The 22321-nt window shown below is 41.1% G+C and overlaps 1 protein-coding gene across 2 annotated transcripts in view; it reads right to left on the reverse strand.

Moving 5' to 3' along the window:
- Positions 1-2843, reverse strand: part of KIF16B (kinesin family member 16B) — a 396905-nt gene extending 394062 nt beyond the window's left edge. Inside the window, exon 1 of one of the 2 annotated variants that reach the window (XM_006860622.1) lies at positions 2774-2843. In XM_006860622.1, coding sequence (XP_006860684.1) covers positions 2774-2809 — 36 coding nt within the window. In that variant the 5' untranslated portion in view covers positions 2810-2843. The remainder of the gene's footprint in view (positions 1-2773) is intronic. The other variant, XM_006860623.1, reaches the window with a different exon arrangement.
- Between the last annotated feature and the right edge of the window lie 19478 nt (positions 2844-22321).

Genomic DNA, 22321 nt, shown 5'->3' on the forward strand with positions numbered 1-22321 from the left:
TGTGTTAATGTGTTCATTTTGGTTCTTTCTTCTTTTTGGATGTGCACATTTATCTCAATAAATTATCCTCTCAGCATTGCTTTCCCCATGTCCCAAAGATTTTGGTATGTTGTGTTTTACTTTGTGAATTCATGTTTAATTTCTTCTTTTACCCAGTCACTTTTCAGCAGTGTGTTATTCAGTTTCCATGTATTCAACTTTATTTCCTTGGTCATCTTATTGTTGATTTCTAGTTTTACAGCATTGTGGTCTGAAAAAAGTGCTTTGTAGTATTTGGATGTTTGTAAATTTATGGAGGCTTGCTCTGTGACCTAACAAATGCTCAATTCTGGAGAATGTTCCATGTGCACTGGAGAAGAATGTATATTGTGCTCTTGTTTGGTTGAATGCTCTGTACACATCAATGAGGTCAAGTTGGTTGATTGTGTTGTTTGGTTCCTCTGTAACTTTGTCGAGTTTTTTCTTATTGTTCTGACCATTTTCAAAAGTGGCATATTAAAATCTCCCACTATAATTTTAGACTTATGTATTTCTTTATTCAATTCTAGTAAGGTTTGCTTCATATATCTTGGTGCTCTTTCACTGGGAGTGTAGATATTTATTATAGTTATGTCGTCTTGCTCAATTGATCCTTTGATCATGAGATAGTATCCTTCTTTATCTCTTATGCTGGTTTTTGTCTTAAAGTTTACTTTATTGAATATTAGTAATGCCTTTTAATGCTTAAATGGATGTAGGTTGCTGTGTTATTCAGCCTAATGGGTGTCTCCTGGTGGGTATGGTCAGGAGATAGGCTTTCCTTTTCCCATTAGAAGCTGTTATTGGTTCTTGTCTCAATGGTGGAATATTATGGGGTATGCTTGTACCTAGCTATATGGCCACGATTGCTGTCTCTTCTTGGGTAACGTAGGGAGACAAAGCTCCCACCTCCAGGAAAAATGTGTGATCAAAAGGCCCAAAAGCAGAAGCAATATAAGAGCAGAGACAAAAACCACCTCTTTGAAACAAAAATAAAACTTTGGCTGTCTGGCCAGTCGCCTTGCCACACAGGCAATGTGTGTGCACCGTAGGAGCCTCCAGCAGTAGGTGGGGGTGTCTAATCGCTCAGGCCCCTCCCTCTAGTCACCACCATAGAGGTGTGCAGATAGATATTAAGAAGTTAATGGGAGAAAGATTGTGAACTATTTTTGTCTCTGAAGGTCAGTTAGGTATCTGTGTGCGCACAGTGTAATTCTTGAAATAGTTGCATCTTTTTATGTTGGGGTTTTACAGACTGTTCATATGGTTTGCCTTTCAGCCAAACCTGCTTTTTTTCTTGCTGTATACACAGGAGTAAAATGTCCCACACAAGTTAACTTTAGGGCTGGGACCCACAGAAGTCTAAAGCAGCAGCCAAAGAATTTATCAAATGCCTTTTCTGCATCAATTGATATGGTCATGTGGTTCTTTTCCTTTTTCTTATTTATATGGTAGATTATGTTGATTGTTTTTCTATTGTTGAACCATCCTTGCATCCTCTTTCCATTTTCTTTTGATGCTTCTTGCATCGTTCAGTATTTTGCCCACATTGTTCTTAAGTGCTCTCAAGTCAGTTCTGACTCACAGCGAACCTGTACAGGGTTTCCAAGGAGTAGCTATGTTTGAACGACCAACCTGTGATTAGCAGTCCAGTGCTGATCCTACACCACACCAGGGCTCCATTTTGCCCACTGTTAAGTTGTTAAGTGCCATCAAGTCGGTCCCAACTCATAGTGACCCTCTATAGGGTTTCCAAGAAGTAACTGGCGAGTCTGTACCGCTGATCCAGTGGTTCAAAGAGATTCTGCAGTCCAACGCTTATCTTACAATGCCACACCAAGACTCCCCATAAAATTCTTCAAAACTGTAACTCAACATTCCTTCTACCTAATCTGCTCTTAGTCTAGAAGCGCTGCTGGAACCTGTGCACCATGGGTGACCCTGCTGGTATTTGAAATACTTGTGGCATGGCTTCCAGAATCACAGCAACACACAAACCACAACAAGTAGGACAAACTGACAGATATGTGACATCTACGCAATTGTGCTGAGCAAAGATAAATGGAAGAGCTTAACTGTAGGAGAAAGCACTTGCCATATTAGAAAATTTAGGGTTTGTTTTTTCATTTCCTAAATTCTGAATTAACAATGGTGGTAGTGGTGGTTATGTGCCATAGAGTCAGTTCCAACTTATAGTTACCCTGTACAGGGTTTCCAAGGCTGTAAAATCTTTACGGGAGCAGTAAGCCTCATCCTTCCCCTGCAGAACCACTGGTAATTCTGAACTGCTGACCATGAGATTAGCAGCCCGATTCATAACCACTTTGCTATCTGAGCTCCTCTGAATAACAATACTAGCTCCTAGTACAAAACTTACAAAACATGTGATTTCAGTTGAAAATGGAAACTAATATGGGACCAAACTTTTTTATAATTTCTAGAATGTAGTCAGTAGCTAGGTTAAGGACAGAAGATAAAGATGACTGGGTTTGGGCTAAACTCATGAGAGTGTGTATCAGAGCTAGAGCTTAGGTCTGGCTTCCAAATCAAATAAAACTAGTGATGGGAGAAGAAACAAAGGATCAACCCTTCCAATCCATGACTAGGTACAAGCCAACAGCAAGCTGACTTTGCTAATTGAAATGTGAAACAAATGCATAAATGACAGACATCATTTATTTACCCATAAGCCATTCCAACAGTAAAACAAGCAAGGAACTTCATGGAACTGAAGCAAAGCCAAATCATTACTTGCCTTTAAATTTGTGATTGTTGTTTTGCTTTTCTCCATTTGAATAATGAACTTGGCTTCTAAGTCCTTTTCCCTGCAACAGAAATAATTCAGTATTTGTTAGAAAGGAGAAAAGATGGTTTAAAAACATGGCTTTCTTTACTTTTTAAAGTGAGAATTAGCTTTTAATTGTCATCTTAAAAACAACCCCTAATAAACAAAACCAAAAGCCAAATGCACTGGCATTGAGTTGATTCTGACACATACGGACCCTTCTAAATTCTTATAAACAAGAAGACACAAAACAGATGACACTATCAAAAAACTATGACTGTCAAGAAAAGGTTTTCACATTTAAAGAAACATTCTTTGATGGTTACCAGGGCTAAGGGGAAAAGGGGGTGAAATTCACTGGTTAGAGGACAGATGTGAGTTAAGGAGTGAGGGGGAAGGCAATATATTTAAAAAGGAAATTGGCAAACGATAAACGCAGGAAGACTAAGAGAAGAGTGCAAAGTTAAAGGCAACAGAAGTAAATATTGTTATATACTCAATCTTAAAGGTATATACATAAATAGACATGCATGCTGAACAGGTATGGCAGGGGCAGTCGGGAGTGTACCCACACATACATAGGCTTGACAGAGGATATCTGTACATGGGTATTTACCTTTGCTGTAAATACACCCATCAGTATGGTGGATCATGCAGTCAAAAGCTATGAAATTTTCTTAGACATTAATAAGCACCTTGAGGGAATGAATTCCTGGGCTTGGTGGGTTCAGTATCAGGAAACATGACAGTCAAGTGGCATAACATAGTCCACGAAGAAAATGTTCTAAATCCTATCATAGAGGCTGGTGGGTTCCAACCACCAGCTTTTTGGTTAGCCAATGAGCACTTAACTCCTTCAACACCCAATTAAGTTTACAAAAAGACTATGACTGGCTCTCTTGTGTTCTCGCAGAGCTCTCCTGAATAAGTGAGACACAGGCTGCCTTGTGGTGAGCAACCCTATGGATAGACCCATATGCATAGTACTGAGGTCAGTGGTCACATGAGGGGGCTTGAAAGTCGATTCTCTCATACATTAAGAAGACTGCAGTGCAGACCAGTACCTTGTGAAAGACTCACAGGACCCAGCTATGCTTCACCCAGATTCCTGAACCACAGACACAGATAATATTTGATTCTTTATAGACCATAAAAAAAAATTTAAGTTTTTATTGCCAATTGAGTGATAGTTTACATGGGTTTTACACTCATCAACATCAGTTTTACATTCATTATTTCATTGCAATGATTACAACCCCTCCATGCATCATCATTCAAATGTATTTACTTTATTCCTTCTTTTTTGTTTGTTTGTGTTGGGGGGCTGTGCACAAAAGCACTCAAGATTAGATAATAATTTAAACAACCAAAGGGTCATTCTGCAAGCCCGACTCCTGGCCGCCAGCACTCAGTCTTTCTCTTTCCATAAGTCTAGAGTCCTCAGCTGCTCCCTCTTTCTATGTCATCATGTCTACACCTCCATCTCTGGTATTACTGCTTCTCTGGATAGGGTCCTACAATCTCTTTTGATGGTCCTATGGTCCTGTCCCCTGTTCCTATAAGTCCATAAATTTTAAGGTTACAGTGACACAAAACTAATAAACTAAAAAGGATTCAGAAATCAACCTGAATAAATTCGGCTTTCAACTCCTGTATAGATTTACAGCCTCAGAAACCCTATACAGGTTGCTAATGGTTCGAACTTAACTTGATAGCACTGAATCTGAGTTGGCCAAAGTTAAGAAATGTAGCACCTAAAAGGGTAATAACTAGAAGAGCCTGGTACTTAAAACATGGTGTTGTAGACTAAATTGTTATTGCTTGTTGTTAACTGCTGTTGAGAGAGTTCTGACTCATAGTGATCCTACATTGGGTTCCCAAGGAGTGGCTAGCGAGTCTGAACTGCTGTGCTGACCTTATTGTTTAAACCGACCTTGCAGTCCAGTGCTTTATCTCATAGCTCCACATCCCCTTAAAGTATCTGTTGAAGTTTTAACCCCAGTACTTGAAAGAACGGTTGTTAGCCTACCACTACCTCCTAGGCCAAACGGCCACTACTCGTCTATGGGAGAAAAGCCCATAGAACCTTCTTTTGCTGATGGGGCACAACTCAAAATGAAGAGAAAAAGCGGTAAACATCCACTGAAAATCGGAACATGGAATGTACGAAGTATGAATCTGGAAAACTGGAAGTTGTCAAAAATGAAATGAATCTCATAAACATCGATATCTTAGGCATTAGTGAGCTGAAATGGACTGGTATTGGCCATTTTGAATCTGACAACCACATGGTTTACTATGCCAGGAATGACAAATTAAAAAGGAATGGTGTTGCATTCATCTTCAGAAAGAACATATCCAGGTCAGTCATGAGGCACAATGCTGTATGTGATAGGGTAATATCCATGTGCCCACAGGGAAGCCCAGTTAATACCACTATCATTCAAATTTATGCACCAACCACTAAAGCCAGTGAAGATGAAAAAGAAGAATTCTACCAACTTCTTCAATCTGAAATTGATCAAACATGCAATCAAGGTATATTGCTCATTATTGGTGATTGGAATGCAAAGGTCAGGAGCAAATGGGAAGGACCAGTAGTTGGAAAATAAGGCCTTGGTGAGAGAAATGATGCTTGAGAACGCATGACAGAATTCTGCAAAACCAATGATTTGTTCATTTCAAATACTTTCTTTAGACAGCATAACAGACATGGACCTCATCAAATTGACTACATCTGTGGAACGAGAAGATGGAAAAGCTCCATATCATCAGTGAAAACAAGGCCAGGGGCAGACTGTGGAACATACCATCAAATACTCATATGCAAATTTAAACTAAAATCGAAGAAAATTAAAACAAGTCTACAAGAGCCAAAATATGACCTCAAATATATCCCCCTTGAATTTAGAGATCATCCGAAGAACAGATTTGATACATTAAACACTAAAGACTGAAAACCAGAAGAGTTGTGGGATGATATCAAGAACATCATACGTAAAGAAAGCAAAAATCATTAAGAAGACAAGAAAGAAGGAAAAGGTCAAAACGGATGTCAGAAGAGACTCTGAAACTTGGTCTCCAGCATAGAGATGTTAAAGCAAATGGAAGAAATGAGGAGGCCCACAAACTAAACAGAAAATTTCAAAGATCAGCTCAAGAAGATAAAGCCAAATACTATAATAAAATGTGCAACAATCTGGAATCAGAAAACCAAAAAGGAAGAACACACTCAGCATTTCTCAAGCTGGGGGAACTGAAGAAAAAATTCAAGCCACAACTTTCTTTATTGAACGATCCTCTGGGCAAATTATTGAATGATGCAGAAAGCATCAAGAGAAGATGGAAGGAATACAGTCACTGTACCAAAAGGAAATGGTTAATGTTCAACCATTTCAAGAGGTACCATGTGATCAAGAGCCAATGATACTTAGGGAGAAAGTCCAAGGTGCATTGAAAGAATTGGCAAAGAACAAGGCACCAGGAATTGACGGAATCAAAACTGAAATCTTTCAAGAAAGTGAGGCGGCACAGGAGGCACTAACTCATCTCTGCCAAGAAATTTGGAAGACAACAATCTGGCTGACTGATTGGAAGAGATCCATATTTGTGCCCATTCCAAAGAGAGGGGACCCAACGGAATACGGAAATCATCAGACAATCTCTTTGATACCTCAAGCGAGTAAAGTTTTGCTAAAGGTAATACAGAAATGGCTACAACCATATATTGACAGAGAACTTCCAGAGGTTCAAGCCGGATTCAGAAGAGGACGTGGAACAAGAAATATCATTGCTGATGTCTGATGGATCTTGGCTGAAAGCAGAGAATATCAGAAAGATGTTTACCTATGCTGTATTGACTATGCAAAGGCTTTTGATTGTGTGGATCATGACAAGCTATGGACAACATTGCAAAGTATAAGTATTCGGGAACACTTCGTTGTACTCATGAGGATCTGTACCTGGACCAAGAAGCAGTTGTTCGAACAGAACATGGGAACACTGAATGTTTTAAAATTAAGAAAGGTGTGCGACAAGACTGTATTCTTTCACCATACTTATTCAACCTGTATGCTGAGCAAACAATACGAAAAGCTGGGTTCTATGAAGTAAAACACGGCATCAGGATTGGAGGAAGACTCAGTAACAACCTGCGATATGCAGATATTACAACCTTGCTTGCTGAAAATGAAGAGGACTTAAAAACATTTACTGATGAAGATCAAAGAGCACAGCCTTTGGTATGGATTACATCTCAATGTCAAGAAAACAGAAATCCTCACCACTGGACCAATAAACAACATTCTTATCAATGGAGAGAAGAATGAAGTTCTCAAGGACTTCATTCTTCTTGCATCAACTATCAACACTCACTGAAGCTGCAGTCAAGAAATCAAACAACATATTGCTGCACAACACCTTTTTAAAGTGTTGAAGAGCACAGATGTCAGCTTGAGGACTAAGATGCGCCTGATCCAAGCCATGGTATTTTCAATAACCTCATATGCATGCGAAAGCTGCATAGTGAATAAGGAAGATCATAGAAGAATTGATGCTTTTGAGTTATGGTGATGGAGGAGAATACTAAATGTGCCATGGGCTGCCCACAGAACCAAGAGATCCGTTTTGGAAGAAGTGCAGCCAGAGTGCTCCTTAGAGAGGCCAAGATGGCCAAACTTCGTCTCTCATACTTTGGACATATTGTCAGGAGGGAACAGTCACTGGAGAAGGAGATCATGTTTGGTAAGATGGAGGGTCAGAGAAAAAGAGGAAGACCCCCAACGAGATGAACTGGCCAGGTGGCAACATCAATGGACTCGATGGCACCTAACAACAACAAGAACAACAACTTGTAAGAACGACACTGACTCAAAGACAGGTTTGGAATTGATTTTGTAAAGATTGTTGCTGTTGTTAAGTGCTGTCAAGTCAGTTATGACTCAAGGGTCCTATGCACAACAGAAGGAAACACTTTCAGGACCTGCTCCGTCCTTACAATTGTTATATGTAAGGCCTACTGTAGTTGCCACTGTGTCAGTTCATCTGTTGGGGGTATTCCTCTTTTTGCTGACCACTTTACCAAGCACGATACTCTTCTAGAGGAACTGATCCTCCTGACAACATGTCCAATGAGCGATGAAGTCTCACCATCTTCAGTTCCAAGGATCATTCTGGCTGTACTTCTCCTAAGATTCGCCCATTCTTCTGGAAGTCAGTCCATGATACTTTCAATATTCTTTGCCAACACCAGAATTCAAAGCATGGATTCTTCTACAGTCTTCCTTACTCATTGTTCAACTTTCACATGCATATGAGCCTACTGAAAATACTATGGCTTGGATCAGGCACACGTTCGTCCCCAAAGTAACATCTTTGCTGTTAACTCCAGATTTGCCTAATGCATTACGTCATTTGATTTCTTGACAGCTGTTTTCCTGAGCTTTGATATTGGATCCAAACAAAATGCAGTCTTTGACAATTTCAATCCTTTCTCCTTTTATTATGATTTTTATTTACTGATCCAGTTTTGAGGATTTTTGTTTTCTTTACACTGAATTGCAATCCATTCTGAAGGTTGTAGTTTTTATCTTCATCAGTTAAGTCTTTCAAGTTCTCTTCAGTTCCTGCAAGCTAAGTTGTGTCATCTGTATTGCCACAAGTTAACGAATATTCCTTCAAGAGCATTTATTTTGTTAATACGGCTATGACAGATTAGGGTAAGGCCTAAACCTACTATCTAAGTGGTATCTTATTAAAAAGAGCAGAATAGGAACAGAAATACACACAAAAATAAAAGATAGAGGCTTTCTAAGAACACATCTACAAGTAAAGAAACCCTAAAAACACTACTAAGGAACTCCCAGGGCTACAGACAAGGAAATTCCCTTCCCTAGATGTCTTGATTTAGACTCCAAAACAGTCAAAAAATAAATTCCTGCTCTTTAAAGTTGTCCACTTCAGACAAAGTCTTAAGCATACAGATTAATAACTTACAGCCACAAACTCAAAGGTCACCTTTGGAAGGTCAAGGGACCCACACACTGCCATTGAGTTGTTTCTTTAAGCCTACAGAACAGAGTAGGCTAGACTGTCCATAGGGTTTTCAAGCCTGTAAGTCTTTATGAAAGCAGACACCAAAATCTCTCTCCCACAGAGAAACTGGAGGGTTCAAACCAGGAAACTTTTGGTTAGTTTTAGCCATTGCACCACCAGGGCTCCAGGAGGATCAAGGAAATCCCAGCATTTTCAGGACTAATAAAAGGAAAGAACCAAGCATTTATCTTGCATTTCCCTAAATGACCTGTATCAGGATAACCAAATGCTGAAGGAAGTTTCTTTTAGAGGTATTTCAGCTACTTAATGTCTGTCTTGCATTCCATGTGTTTTGGCACCAATCTTCCTCTGGATCTCAGAGTTTCACAGTGTGTGATATAGTATTATCATTTTGAATATTACTAACTACCACCAAAAGCAAAGAAAGCTTAAAATACTTAATGATGAAGATCAAATACCACAGCCTTCTGTCTGGGTTGTGCCTCAATGTAGAGAAAACAAAAATCCTCACCACTGGACCAATAAATAACATCAAGCTAAATGGAGAAAAGAATCAAGTTGTCAAAGACTTCATTTAACTTGAATCAACCATCAAAAGCAGCAGTCAAGAAATCAAATGTATTTATAGTAGGCAAATCTGCTGAACAAGACCTCTTTAAAGTATTCAGGAGTAAAGATGTCAGTTTGAGGACTAAGATGTGCCTGACCCAAACCATAGTATTTTCGATAATCTCATATGCATGTGAAAGCTGGACAATAATGAAGACCATAGCAGAACTGATGCATGTGAATTATGGTGTTGGAGAATATTAAAAGTACCATGAACTGCCAACAGAGCAAACGAATAAATCTGTGTTGGAAGAAGTACAGCCACAATGCTCCTCAGAAGCAGGATGGCCAAACTGCATCTCTCATATTTCAGACATGTTATCAGGAAGGACCAGTCTCTGGAGAAGGACATCATGCTTGATAAAGGGGAGGTTCAGCGAAAGAGGAAAACCCCCAACAAGATGGATTGGCACAGTGGCAGCAACAAAGAGCTCAGCAAGGCAAAAACTGTGCGACTGGTACAGGGCTGGGCAGTTTTGGGTTCTGTTGTGCACAGGGTGACTCTGGGTCGGTACCGAGTCAACAGCACCTAACACCACCAATGACAGCTACCACTAGTGAATTAGTGGATATAGGGAATGATAATTTGTTAGCGTGGAGTCCTGGTGTGGCACTATAGGTTTGAACTGTGGTTCAAGCTCACCAGTCGCTCCCTCCTTGAAAACCCTATACAGGGTCACCATGGGTCAGAACCAAGTTAACAGCACTGAACAACAATTTGGTAGTATAGTGGTTACGAATCGGGCTGCAAACCTCAAAGTCAGCAGTTCAAAACTACCAGCAGTTCCACAGGAGAAACTACCAGTTGTTTCACGAGGCTTTCTACTCCCGTAATGATTTACAGTCTCGGAAACCCTGCATAGGGTCGCTATGAGTTGGACCCTACTTCAGGGTGCACACCACCACCACCAATCAACAGGAGTCCTGATGTGGCACTCTAGGATAAGTACTGGACTATTAACCACAAGGTGAGCAGTTCAAATTTGCCAGTCATTCTCTGTAAACCCTACACAGGGTCGTTATGAGTTGGAACTGACTCAATGGCACTTAACAACAATCAATAGCTAGGAGGCCTGGTGTGGCGCTGAAGGATAAACACTAGGCTGCTAACCACAAGTGGTTCCAACCACCGAGAAAATTACAACAATCAACAGCTGCTAACCCAGCCTTTACAAGACAACCAGGAATGATGTGGGTCCTAACTGAGTACCAACACTCACTCCAAGAAGACCCAGCTCTGATGAGTGCTCTATATAGAGCTCTGATGAGTGCTCTATAAAGATACAAGGGGGGAACAGGAACAAGTCAAACACCACCAGGGAAGGCAAACACCACATCCAGCATGTGAGAAGTGCTACTGCACATGGTGTTTTCAACAACAAACTGAAAGTATTATGAAGATGGAAGGGAAGTGGCTTTTAAAGTATGTCAATCAACCTGATCCCAATTCAAGCAAAAAAAAATTTTTTTAATTATGAGATATGTACAGAAATTTAACACTGGCTGGGTATGCACCAATATTAAAGAATTGCTTTTAATAATTATGCTGTGATCACAGTATCTACATGGATAACGAGAATCTACAGGGAGAAGTATAGAACTGGAGGGACAGAACAGTGGTTCAAAAGATAAACCAGTGAACACTCTCCCGTGTGTACAGTGTTTCTGTTTAGAGTCACCCTCATCTTGAGCAACTCTAATGTGGACCCGCATGTGAAAACTGCCTCAGGGGCATTTCATGGGCAAGTGACTATTAAAATATACTTCACGAAATCGCGTATTTCCTACAGCATTTAACTACCAAACTCATGATCTGCCCGACAGAAATATCTGGGCTGGTAGTATCAATACCAAACCTGGCTATTTTGTGTCATGATTGAATTGGCTTCTACTTGTTAAAGCCATTCACCAGACTGCAAACCACAAGGTTGGCGGTTTGAGGCAGCAGTCGTTCTGTGGGGGAAAAGATGCTGCTTTCTATTTCCACAATGACATGCCACCTTGAAAACCCTATATAGGGTCGCTATGAATCAGGAACAACTCTACAACACACAACACACAACAGCAAAGTCACTCACCTGTGGTATTTCTGTAATAGCAGCATTACTTACTATCTGTACAATGAAACAGTCATATTGAGAAACTGGGAGCACTAAAAGGGCACTAAAAAGGTTTTCGTTTAGCCCAGCATTGTAGAGTAACAGTTAAAGTAAAAATTTAACTCCCTCCCTATCTTTCCTAATCACTCCTTTTTCATCTCTCGGGTTGATTAATCACTTCTTTTCAATCTCCAAAGCAGAACTTGTGGCTCAAGCTAAGGGGGCAACTCTCTGCTAGGAACAAAGGTGAAATTTGCTAACGATACTGAGCTTCTTCATCATCTCTTTCCACAGAGGCAGTCAATTTGATTTCTGTGTGTTCTATCTGGCTATAGTCTAGCCATTGTTAAGTGCCATTGAGTCAGTTCCAACTCACAGTCTAGTCACAGTCTTTTAAGACCTTCCAAAGGACTGGCTGTTGTTGTTGTTGTTGTTGAGTTCCATCAAATCAGTTCTGATTCACAGCAACCCAGTACAGGGTTTCCAAGGAGCGGCTGGTGAGGTTGAAATGCTGACCTTGTAATCAGCAGTCCAGTGCTTATCTTACAACACCACACCAGGACCACTTGTTGTCATTGTTAAGTGCTGTGGAGTTGGTTTCAACTCATAGTGACCCTGCATAGGTTTCTGAGGAATAGCTGGTGGGTTTGAACTGCCTATACTTTGTGGTTCAAAGTCCAGTGCGCCACGCCAGGAATCTGGTTAAGACTGTACAAACATGTAATGTTCATGGCCCTCCAAGGGAATTGGATGGCTTTCTAATAATGTAAATACAATACATGGCATGCTTGGGGTTGTTGTTGATGTTAAGTGTTGAGGCCACACCAAGTCATTACCCTTGGAGTGGGACCACACAGATAAAGTACATAGAACCCAAATATGAAACTGGTCAGTTTTGTCATCCCACAAGGTTTAAAATGAGCCATCTCAGAAGCAGAAACAGGGCTCTCACCACCATCAGGAAAAAAAGCCAGGAGGAGATACCTGTTCTTTACACCCTATGCCCCTGTACTAAAACAAATGGATCCAGGAGACAGGGCTGTGACACCAGAGACAGCAAAACTGGCACATGACAGAGTGGTGGGCCTCCCAGGCCACGGAGCATTAAAGCTGACTGCTCTCAGGCAGGAACCTTGCTGATGGAGTGGGATACCTCTGGGTATGCAGTTGAAAAGTTAGCAGCCCCAAAGAACTAAAATTGAGCCCCTCCAGGTTTACTGGTAGAGTGGTCACTTACTGACAGAGATAAAAAAAAAAAAGCTTTGTAACACAACAGAGGTCAAGGGCCAACAAGGCTAAGAGGCCAAGGACAGAGAGAGGCATGCCCACCGGCACAACTGAAAAGAAGCTGTCCTGTCCAAAGAACTGTACATGACTGTTTGATGTTTAATTGTAACCTGTTAACTTCTTTTAATAAACCCCATAATTGTGAGAATTATAAGTTCTGTGTGGACATCGCAGTGAGTTACTGAACCAAGCAGAGAAGCACAGAGTGTTGTGGGAGGATTAGTTGATGTCATAATTTGTATAAATAAGAAAAAAAGGTTGGAAAGTGGAGACATGACTGACCACGACTACACTGGAATCAGCCTTGGGTTGATGGTTCCCCTTTGTGAGGTTACAGGTGAGCAGATATTGAGTGTAAAAATGGTGAGTGGGCAGTAATTTAACAGCTTTAGTTTAAAACCACCATTATTAGCAAATACCTCTTCTGTACACAAAACTGCCCACTATGTAGAAAGATCAGAAATTGTCACAGGGGCTCAGACTAGTTGCCAAATCTTACTTCTGAAATATAATAATACTAGAAAAGATACTGACTGACGACTTCTATGTAATATTATTGTTTTTATCTGCAATCATCAAGTCAGTTCCTGACTCATGGGGACCCATACATAGTAGAAACAATGCCCTGTCCTTTGTCATCCATTTTCAGAAGTGGATTGCCAGAGCTTTCTTCCTTGTCTTAGTGTGGAAGTACCACTGAAACCTATTCAGCATCATAGTAACATGAAAGCCTCCAATGACAGATGAGTGGTGGCTGCATCCAACGTGCAATGTCAGGGACTCACAGCAATGCAGTCCAGGTATCCCAAATGGAAGGTGAGAATTCTATCGCTGGCCCACCAAAAACCTTGTTATATAATCTTAGTGTCTTCCTATTGTTGTTAAATGACGTCAAGTAGGTTCCAATCCAAAGTGACCCTGTATAGGGTTTCCAAGGAGCAGCTGGTAAGCTTGAACCACCAACCTTGCAGTTCAAACCAACTTTGCAGTCCAGCACATTAATTCACAATGCCACACCAGGGCACTTCTAAACTCAAAACTAAAGATGACCGATAGATTTCAAAGGGCTCCCAACCTCCCTGAAATAATACATGTTGGAGGGGGATAGAAGGAACGACTCAATTCATTGGTCTGAGGACCATACTGAAGTAAGTACTCAGGAATGGTTCTCACCCAAGCCTCCTGTGACATGCCCATTCTCTCCTTCAACCAGTCTCCCTTGAGGCTCCCTGTCATTCTTGGTTCTCATTTTCATCTAAACCACCCTATCTGCCCAGTTCACACCCACATTCTTCTACCTTCTTAAACAAGGCCTGTCTGAGATCTACTTTGACTCACTTTCTCCTGATTAACCTTCAAAAACAATGTCCCTCCATATATCCATCTAGTTCACCTTGCTTGTACAAGCTTCAGCCCTATTGATCTCATCCGTCCAATCAGTCTAGAGCGCTCCAGAGAAGCACTCGCTATACCCTGACCTGAGTCCACCAGCACAAGAGCAGCACTCAACATCTGTACTCAGTGCTTCCATCTGCAATTCAACTGAAAACTGTAAAACAGCAGGGCCTGAGAGATCCTAGGCCTCGAGACAACTTCCTCTGACATTTAAGAAACATGGGAAATAAATCTTGACATTTTTCCTATACTGACGAAAATAAATAAATCTAAAATATTACTAGAACATTGATTTAATAGAGCAAAATGACCTAGGTCTCTCCCTGGACACTTCAGTGAATTAGGTTTCCCAACCGAAAGTCAATTATGGCCCCTTCAAATAAATAAAGTAATTTATTTGAAAGGCCTGGAAACTAGATCATAAAATGCTACAAATGAACTAGCTCAAGTAAGTACATTGAGTTACAGATCAACATTGAATATTTAACATCTTTTCCTTTTCTTCCTTTAATCAGGGAAAGAGCAGAATTATGTGATTAAACATGTAATAGAAGAAAACCAATATTAGAAGGGAGGATGACCAATTCATTTGTCTGACGACCATTCTGAAATATTCAGGGATGACTCTCAACCAGACCTCCTCATTGCTACGCCCATTGTCTCTCTAAACCAGTCTCTCTGAGGGATCCCAGTGATTCTTGGTTCTCACCTTCCTCTACACCACATCTCAAACATGTGATAGGAAAACTTATTATGAAAAACAAGGCCAATGTTTATTCAAATATTTTGCAAGTGTGTTTCTAAAATACTCAGCAATTCAAATGGATCCCATTTGTCAGTTGATGGTATTTAGTCTCTCTATAACGAACAGCTGGATTGGATAATTCTAGGATCTCCAAACTGAACCATTAGTTTGTTGTTAAGTGCTGTCGAGTCCGTCCGATTCATAGAGACCCTGTATGGGGTTTCCAAGGAGCAGCTGGTGGGTTTATAGTGCCAACTTTGTGGTTCGCAGTCCAGTGCTGATCCCACAGTGCCAAGAAGAGTCTGAAGAGTGGCATATTCAGCCTGAGTTCTGAAGTAAGTCACATCACCTAATTCACATTACAAATTACATATTATGAAGTATTAACATTAAGCTGCTTTCATTTTGGTGTCAAGAAACTCAACAGCAAACATAAAAACACATTTTTTTTTAAAGGAATGTGCTAGCTCTACAGGTGGTGATATGGGAAAATGTCCAAGAAAAACTATTAAGTAGCCTGAAAAATGCAACAAAATGTATGAGGTTGAGTAAAAAATGATCAGCAATGCCCATCCACATGCACAGCTGATGACAATATTGAGAGTGCACATAAAATGACTGTCAAATAGACAGGTGGCAGTGGATTATGTGACAAATCCACTTGCAAATCAGCCATGATACAATTCACAACAGACTTGGGTTTCCAAAAGTTTGTGCAAGATGGGTACTGAAACAACTCACAGAAGAACAAACAGAAGTGTTTGGACATCTGCAAACAAAATTTGGACTGATACTCAAAGAAAGGTTAAAGTTTTTAAAGAAATCATTACTGGTGATAAGACACAGATTCATCATTATGAGCCTTAGAGTAAATAGCAGAGTATACAATGGAATCATCATCTATCACCGACCAAGAAAAAGTTCACAAGTCAACCATTAGTTGGAAAATTGATGCTTACAGTTTTCTGGGATTCTCAATGGCCAGTATTGAAACACTATCAGGAAAAAGGTTCAACAATCAACTGTGCTCCTTACAGTGTAAAGTCACTGAAGAGCTGAAGCCTAAACTTCAGATTAAACACAGAGGACTGCTATCCAAAGGCTTTGTGATCTTGCGTGACAATGCACATCCACACACCTCTGCCAACATCTTTGGCACTCTGCAAAAACTTCCTTTTCAGGTGTTAGACTATCTTCCCAACAATCCTGACCTTGTTCCATCAGACTTTCACCTGTTTATTCCCCTTTGAAGATGAAGATTCACCTCTGATGATGTGAAGATAGTGGTGCATTCCTTAGCTCACAGCTCAGCCTAAAATGTTATTTAATAAGGGAATATGAAAGCTTGTTGACAGATGTTAAAAGTGTATTGAAAAGCATGGGTATTATAAAAAAAAATGATGTATTTTTTTCTAAAAGTTGATTACAATAAATTCTATAGCCAGTGTGTAGCTAATTTTTGACTCACCCTCGTATATATTAAGGGTTGAATCATGCCCTCCTCTCTGTCCTCAAATATCTGTTGAAATCCTAACTCGAGCTAGAAGTAAGATCCTGTTTGGCAACAGAGGGCTTTTTCTCATTACGTTAATGAGATCAAACCACTATAGAATGGATCCTAAAACCACTCATTCTGAGCTTTAAAAGAGTTAAATGATCTGTTAGGGATTAGCGGAACCTCCAAGACTATGGCCTTTAGACCTCCTTCAAGCCCTGTGGTTCAATTTTCAAACTATACATAGGCCTATTTGTTGTTGTTAAGTGCCTTGGATATGATTCTGATTCAATGGGACCCTGTCAAGGGTTTCTGAGGAGTAGGTGGTGAGTAAGGCAAGCACTCCTTAAACAATCAACCATACAAGATCAAAAGGGCAGCATTTAATTAGGAATAAAGCTCAGAAGTCAGGAGAGGACAGGAAAGGATGAACTGCAGGGAGGAAGTGGGAAGATCAAAACGTGTGGACTGTTAAACGGAAATTTTGCTCTGTAAACTATCAGCCAAATCACAATCAAAAGTATTACAAAAAAAAAAAAAGTGCAAAATTGACACATACACACACAGAGAAGGAAGATAGACATCATTTGAAGAATCACCTACAAATTAAGAAATGTTAAAGACCCACAGGACACCCAAGGTTACAAACCAGAGAAGAAGCTCAAGACCGTAATTTGGACTTTGTCTCCAGAACTATGAGAAATAACTTTGCTCTTTAAAGCCACCCACCTGTGGCATTTCTGTTGAAGCAGCACTAGACAGCATACAAACTATAATCAAAGAGATTGTAGAAAGAGACAAGAGAAAAAGTGTATTGTAATACTAATAAAACAAGAATGTGCACATATATACTACTAGATGTCTAAAATACTTCTGAAAGGTTAAGCAGGAAGCTGTTAACACTGGTTATCTCTGGAGAGTGAGTGGGAACAGAGACTTCAGGGAATGAAAAAATAAACATCTGGGGGTTAGAACTTATCTTAGCATAATTTAATATTACCTTTATGATTACTTCCCCTTATGTCCCAACAGGACAGACACACATCCTCCCATCCAGACACAGAGGACAGCTTCCAGTGGCCTTCAATCACCATGGTATGCTGCCTGAATTTGCCTCTCCCCTTCTGACCACTCTACATTTCCACCAGAATCGAATACCAGTTCCAAATGCTCCTCAGTAAATTGCTCAGTCCCTCTGCTCCACCCAATAGCACTTTTTCTCTTTTATTAGGAGCTCCAGATAAAATACCAGACACCCAGTTAAATTTAAATTTCACATAAACAGCAAACACTGCTGCACTGGCTGTACCGAATACAGCAAAGGGAATTCTTAAAGACTTTATTTTTGATTGCTAAATCTGGCAACACTCTCTCTTACGCAGGGTTTTGCAGACATCAGTTTCTTCCAAGTTTAGATGCATATGTATTCCTTTCCTTACCCCAAGTTTAGATAGTGAGTTAGCAGAAGAGTCTTCAATAACACCTGTACCCTCAGGACCCAGCAAAGTCACAGAGGCCTTCATAAATATGTCACCCTACCTATCCTATGTGGAAACAAGCTCAGGGATGGCTGTTCTAAAAGCCAGCTGAAAGTACTCCAAGTTAGACTTTAGGGATAAATTAACTCAGAATCTAGGCCTACCTTTACAACTGATTGTTGTTGTTGTTGTTGTTAAGTGCCGTCGAGTCAATTCTGACCCATAGCAACCCTGTATAGAGTTTCCAAGGAGCAGCTGGTAAGCTTGAACCACCGACCTTGCAGTTCAAATGACTTTGCAGTCTGATGCATTAGCCCACAGCACCACACCAGGACTCCATATACAACTGGTTGCTCTCTATGAATTCATAAAAGTCTTCAGCTTAATTTTAGATAAAACCATGAGGGCAGGTAGGGAAAAAAGTCTGAGGTGGCTTTTTAGGCAATCATACTGATTTCACCTCAACTTCCAGAAATGTGTCACTGTGGGCAGTCCCAAGTGAGCAGCACCATGACCTACATCCCAACACCCAGCTTGAGTGGCAGCCCCTCCTAAAGGTTGAAGTCCACATAGCCTCTACTCGGTCCCTGTGGGCCACCACTACGGGTGAGGCAAGGACAACCTGCCACACAGACTCACAGATGCTATGAGCCTCTTGTGCTAAGCGAAATCTTCTGCTGACTGCTCCCAAGACAAAAAGAAGCCGCTTAAGTTGAGACTTTCATGATCTTGCCTGGTCTAGAGAGGATATCATAGACCTAGAAGATGAGGTAAAGAGCCAATTGTTATAGGCTGAGACCCCTGAGAAGCAGACAATGTGAGGAACTTCAACACAGGGTTTCTAAGGCTGTAATCTTTTATCTTTCTTCCATGAAGAAGTTGGTGGGTTCAAACCACTTACCTTCAGCACTGAACCAAGAACTGAACCACTGTGCCAACAGGACTCCCTCCACCACAACCACCCCCCTTAAAATGCTGTTACATAGAGTGTGCAGAGAAGAGGCTGAATTAACCACAACCACCCCAACTCCCAAGGAGAGAGCAAGGAGCTTAAGGCTACTGGGTAAGATAGTAGTTTTTTGTTGTTTCTTCCAGCTGAAGAAAGAGTAACATAAAGAAAGATTTCCAGTGAAGAAAGAATACAAAATGACTTACCTGGAGATGTGTCAGAAGTTGAACAAAGTCTGATTTGAGATGTTATATGGGGAGATGTATGTATTCTTTCTTTCCACAAATATTTATTGAGTATGTGGCACTGTAGGATCAGTACTAGATTGAGAACCACAAGATCCGCTGTTCAAACCCACCAGCTACTGCTCGGATACCCTATGTAGGGTTGTTTTAAGTTGGTACTTAATAACAACAGCATCTACGGCATACTAAGCAATATGGTAATGAAACGGCCCACAGAGTCTGTATTTTAGTGAGGGAGTTACAAAAATATATAAAATTGTACATAGTGGCTCTAGAGGATAAGCACTAAACTGCAAACAAGAAGATAGGCAGTTCAAGTCCATCAACTGCTCCAAGAAAGATAAGGCTTTCTGTTCCTGCAAACATTTACAGGCTCAGACACCTTCAAGAGGGTAACTATGAGTCAGAACCAACTTGACAGCACTTAACATGAACAACAACAAAACATGCTATAAAGACACAACAGAATGTAGTAGGATCTGACTGAACTGGTAGAGACAGGGGAGGCAAGTAGTCAGAAGAGATCTCTAAGAAGGTAACATTTGAAAAAAGACCTGAATGGAGTGAGGAAGTGAGTGGGCAAATGTCTAGGGATGGGGAAGCATTTCAGGGAATGAGAACAACAGTGCAAAGCACCAATCAGCTATGGCTTTGGAAGGAAGAGCAAGAAGGCCAATATATTGCAGAAGACAGAGAAGAAAAGCAAAATAGTAGATGAGGTCAGAATGGGAAAAGAACAAAGCATGTCAGCTCTTGCAGAAATCAGCTTTAAAACTTAAATGTGAGAAGAGCTGAGGCTTCTTTTGTACAGAGGAATGACAAATGCTCATTTACATTTAAAAATAGCTCTCAAGTTAGCTATGTGCAGACTCCAAAGGGCAAGAGTAGCAGGAGGGAGACTACTGTTGTTGCTAAGTGCTGTGGAGTCAGCTCCTACCCACAGCAACCCAGTACAGGGTTTCTGAAAAGCGGCTGGTGAGCTTCAACTTCCAACCTTGCAGATCAAACTGACTTTGCAGTCCAGCGCATTAACCCACAGCGCCACACCAGGACTCCTGGGGAGACTACTCGGGGGCTAGTAAGGACCACATGAGAGACCACAGACTAGGGTGGTGAGAGCAGAGGTGCATCCAATGACAATAGAGCCAGATCACTGATTTCAAGCCCAGAGAATCAATCTCAAGAACCCCAACCCAGACCTCCTAAATCAGAATGTCCAGAATAAAAGGCTAGGAGCCTGTGCTTTTTAACAGTTACCCAGGAGATCCTGGTGTAGAGCTGCAGGATAATGCCCTGGACCACAAGGTCGGTTTGAACCACAAGGTCAAAGGTTCAAGCCCTCCAGCATCTCTTTGGAAACCTTACACAGGGTTGCTATGAGTCGGTACTGACTCAACAACACTTAACGAAAACAACAGGAGATTCTGGTGATCAGCCAGGTTGGGAGTCACTGCCATGGCTGAACTGTGATGGCCACCTTCAGTCAGAGAAAGGTATGGAAACAGTCTTTCACCTCCTCCTGAGATGACACTTCACTGGGTGCTCTTGTCCATTCTTTTGAATGAAGCCCAACCCACCTACCCTCAATTCTGAAAATCCAGAAGAGGACTATTTATGCCTTTCAGGTTATCACTGTTGGCTTCCAAGTGGGGCTTCTCATCTCATCTGAACTCTAGAACCCAAAGGCTGAGTAACTATTTCACAAGATATTCTAAGAAAGCACACACCTAGTATTCTCTCATGGGACTAGTTAAGAAAAACTGGCAGACAGTTGAAAAATTTCATACATTACAAAATTTAATCCTAAACCATAAAGGACTCAGTTTTGCTCAAGGCTAAAGGTGGTAATGGGAATTCCAGATGCTCTACAGGACGGCGTCCTGGTGTGGCTCTGCGGTATAATGCACTGGACTGCAAGGTCCGTTTGAACCTCAAGGTCGCTGTTCCTAACTCACCAGCCACTCTTCGGAAACAGGTTCACTATCAGTCGGAAGTTAACAACAATGGCAACACAGGAATGATGAGGAGAGGGGAGCAAAGCAGGGAGGAGCTTGAGAGCTAAAATGAGACTCAGGGAAATGCAGCACTTGGCAAGAAGAGGATAGACTCAGAGGAGGAAGCAGCCTAACCCATGACCTCACCTTGCACATAAGGAAATTCAGGCTCAGAGAGGCTAAGTGACTTGTTCAACATGGGCACTACAGATTGCTTCATTCCTCTAGCCCTTTGCGAGGCTCAATCAATATGCATGAAGTCACAGAAGACTGCTAGCACCCTTAACTTCATTTCAGCTATATCTTCCTGAGGCAGTGTGGTGACTCTGTAGGTTCAATACTAGACTGCAAACCACAAGGTTGTCAATTCGAGCCCCCAAGCTGATCTGTGGGAGAAAGATGAGGCTTTCTGCTTCTGCAGAGAATTACAGACTCAGAAACCTGACACAGGGTTCGTCATGAGTTGGAGAACAAATTCACCCGCACTAACAACATATCCTCCTTAAGGGGGATGTTCATGGTCTCCCACAAGAACACTCTAGGCTGTTCAGTACAATTCCATAATCCACATGAAAAACAAGCTCCAAAGAGGGTGCATGTTATCAAATGGAACAGGGGACACAAGCAGCTCATCTAGCTTCATACTCACCACACAGTCCTGCACACCCAAGTTCTCCCATCCCATTCTAAATGATTCTTTTTTTCCCCAGGATTCATTTGGAATTGTGGTGTGGTGCTAGACTACAAGGTTAGTTTAGACCACAAGGTCGGTGATTCAAACTCACTAGCCACTCCTTAGAAACTCTATACAAGATCACTATGAGCCAAAACCGACTCAACAGTACATACCAACAGCATAAAGACCTACCTCTGGGCCTCTGCTTAGATTGATCTCTAGCACTGGAATCTATCTTTCTCCTTATCCTTCAACCCCTTAAAAATGTCTCCTCCTTCAAGGGCCTTCCCTGACCCTTCAGAGTGCCAATCCATAATGTCATGGCAGTTACAACATCCTACCTGTTTACTGCTCGCTGACTATACGTATGTTTTCCCTACCGATCTAGAAGCTTCTTGAGGGCAGAGATAATGCCCCATTTTTTTATAGATCCCATAATGTTGGTGTTGTTAAGTGACATCTCAATGACAGTTTTTAGGGGAAAAAAATAAA

This window comes from Chrysochloris asiatica, unplaced genomic scaffold, assembly GCF_000296735.1.
Source record: "Chrysochloris asiatica unplaced genomic scaffold, ChrAsi1.0 scaffold00039, whole genome shotgun sequence".
Lineage (NCBI taxonomy): Eukaryota > Metazoa > Chordata > Mammalia > Afrosoricida > Chrysochloridae > Chrysochloris > Chrysochloris asiatica.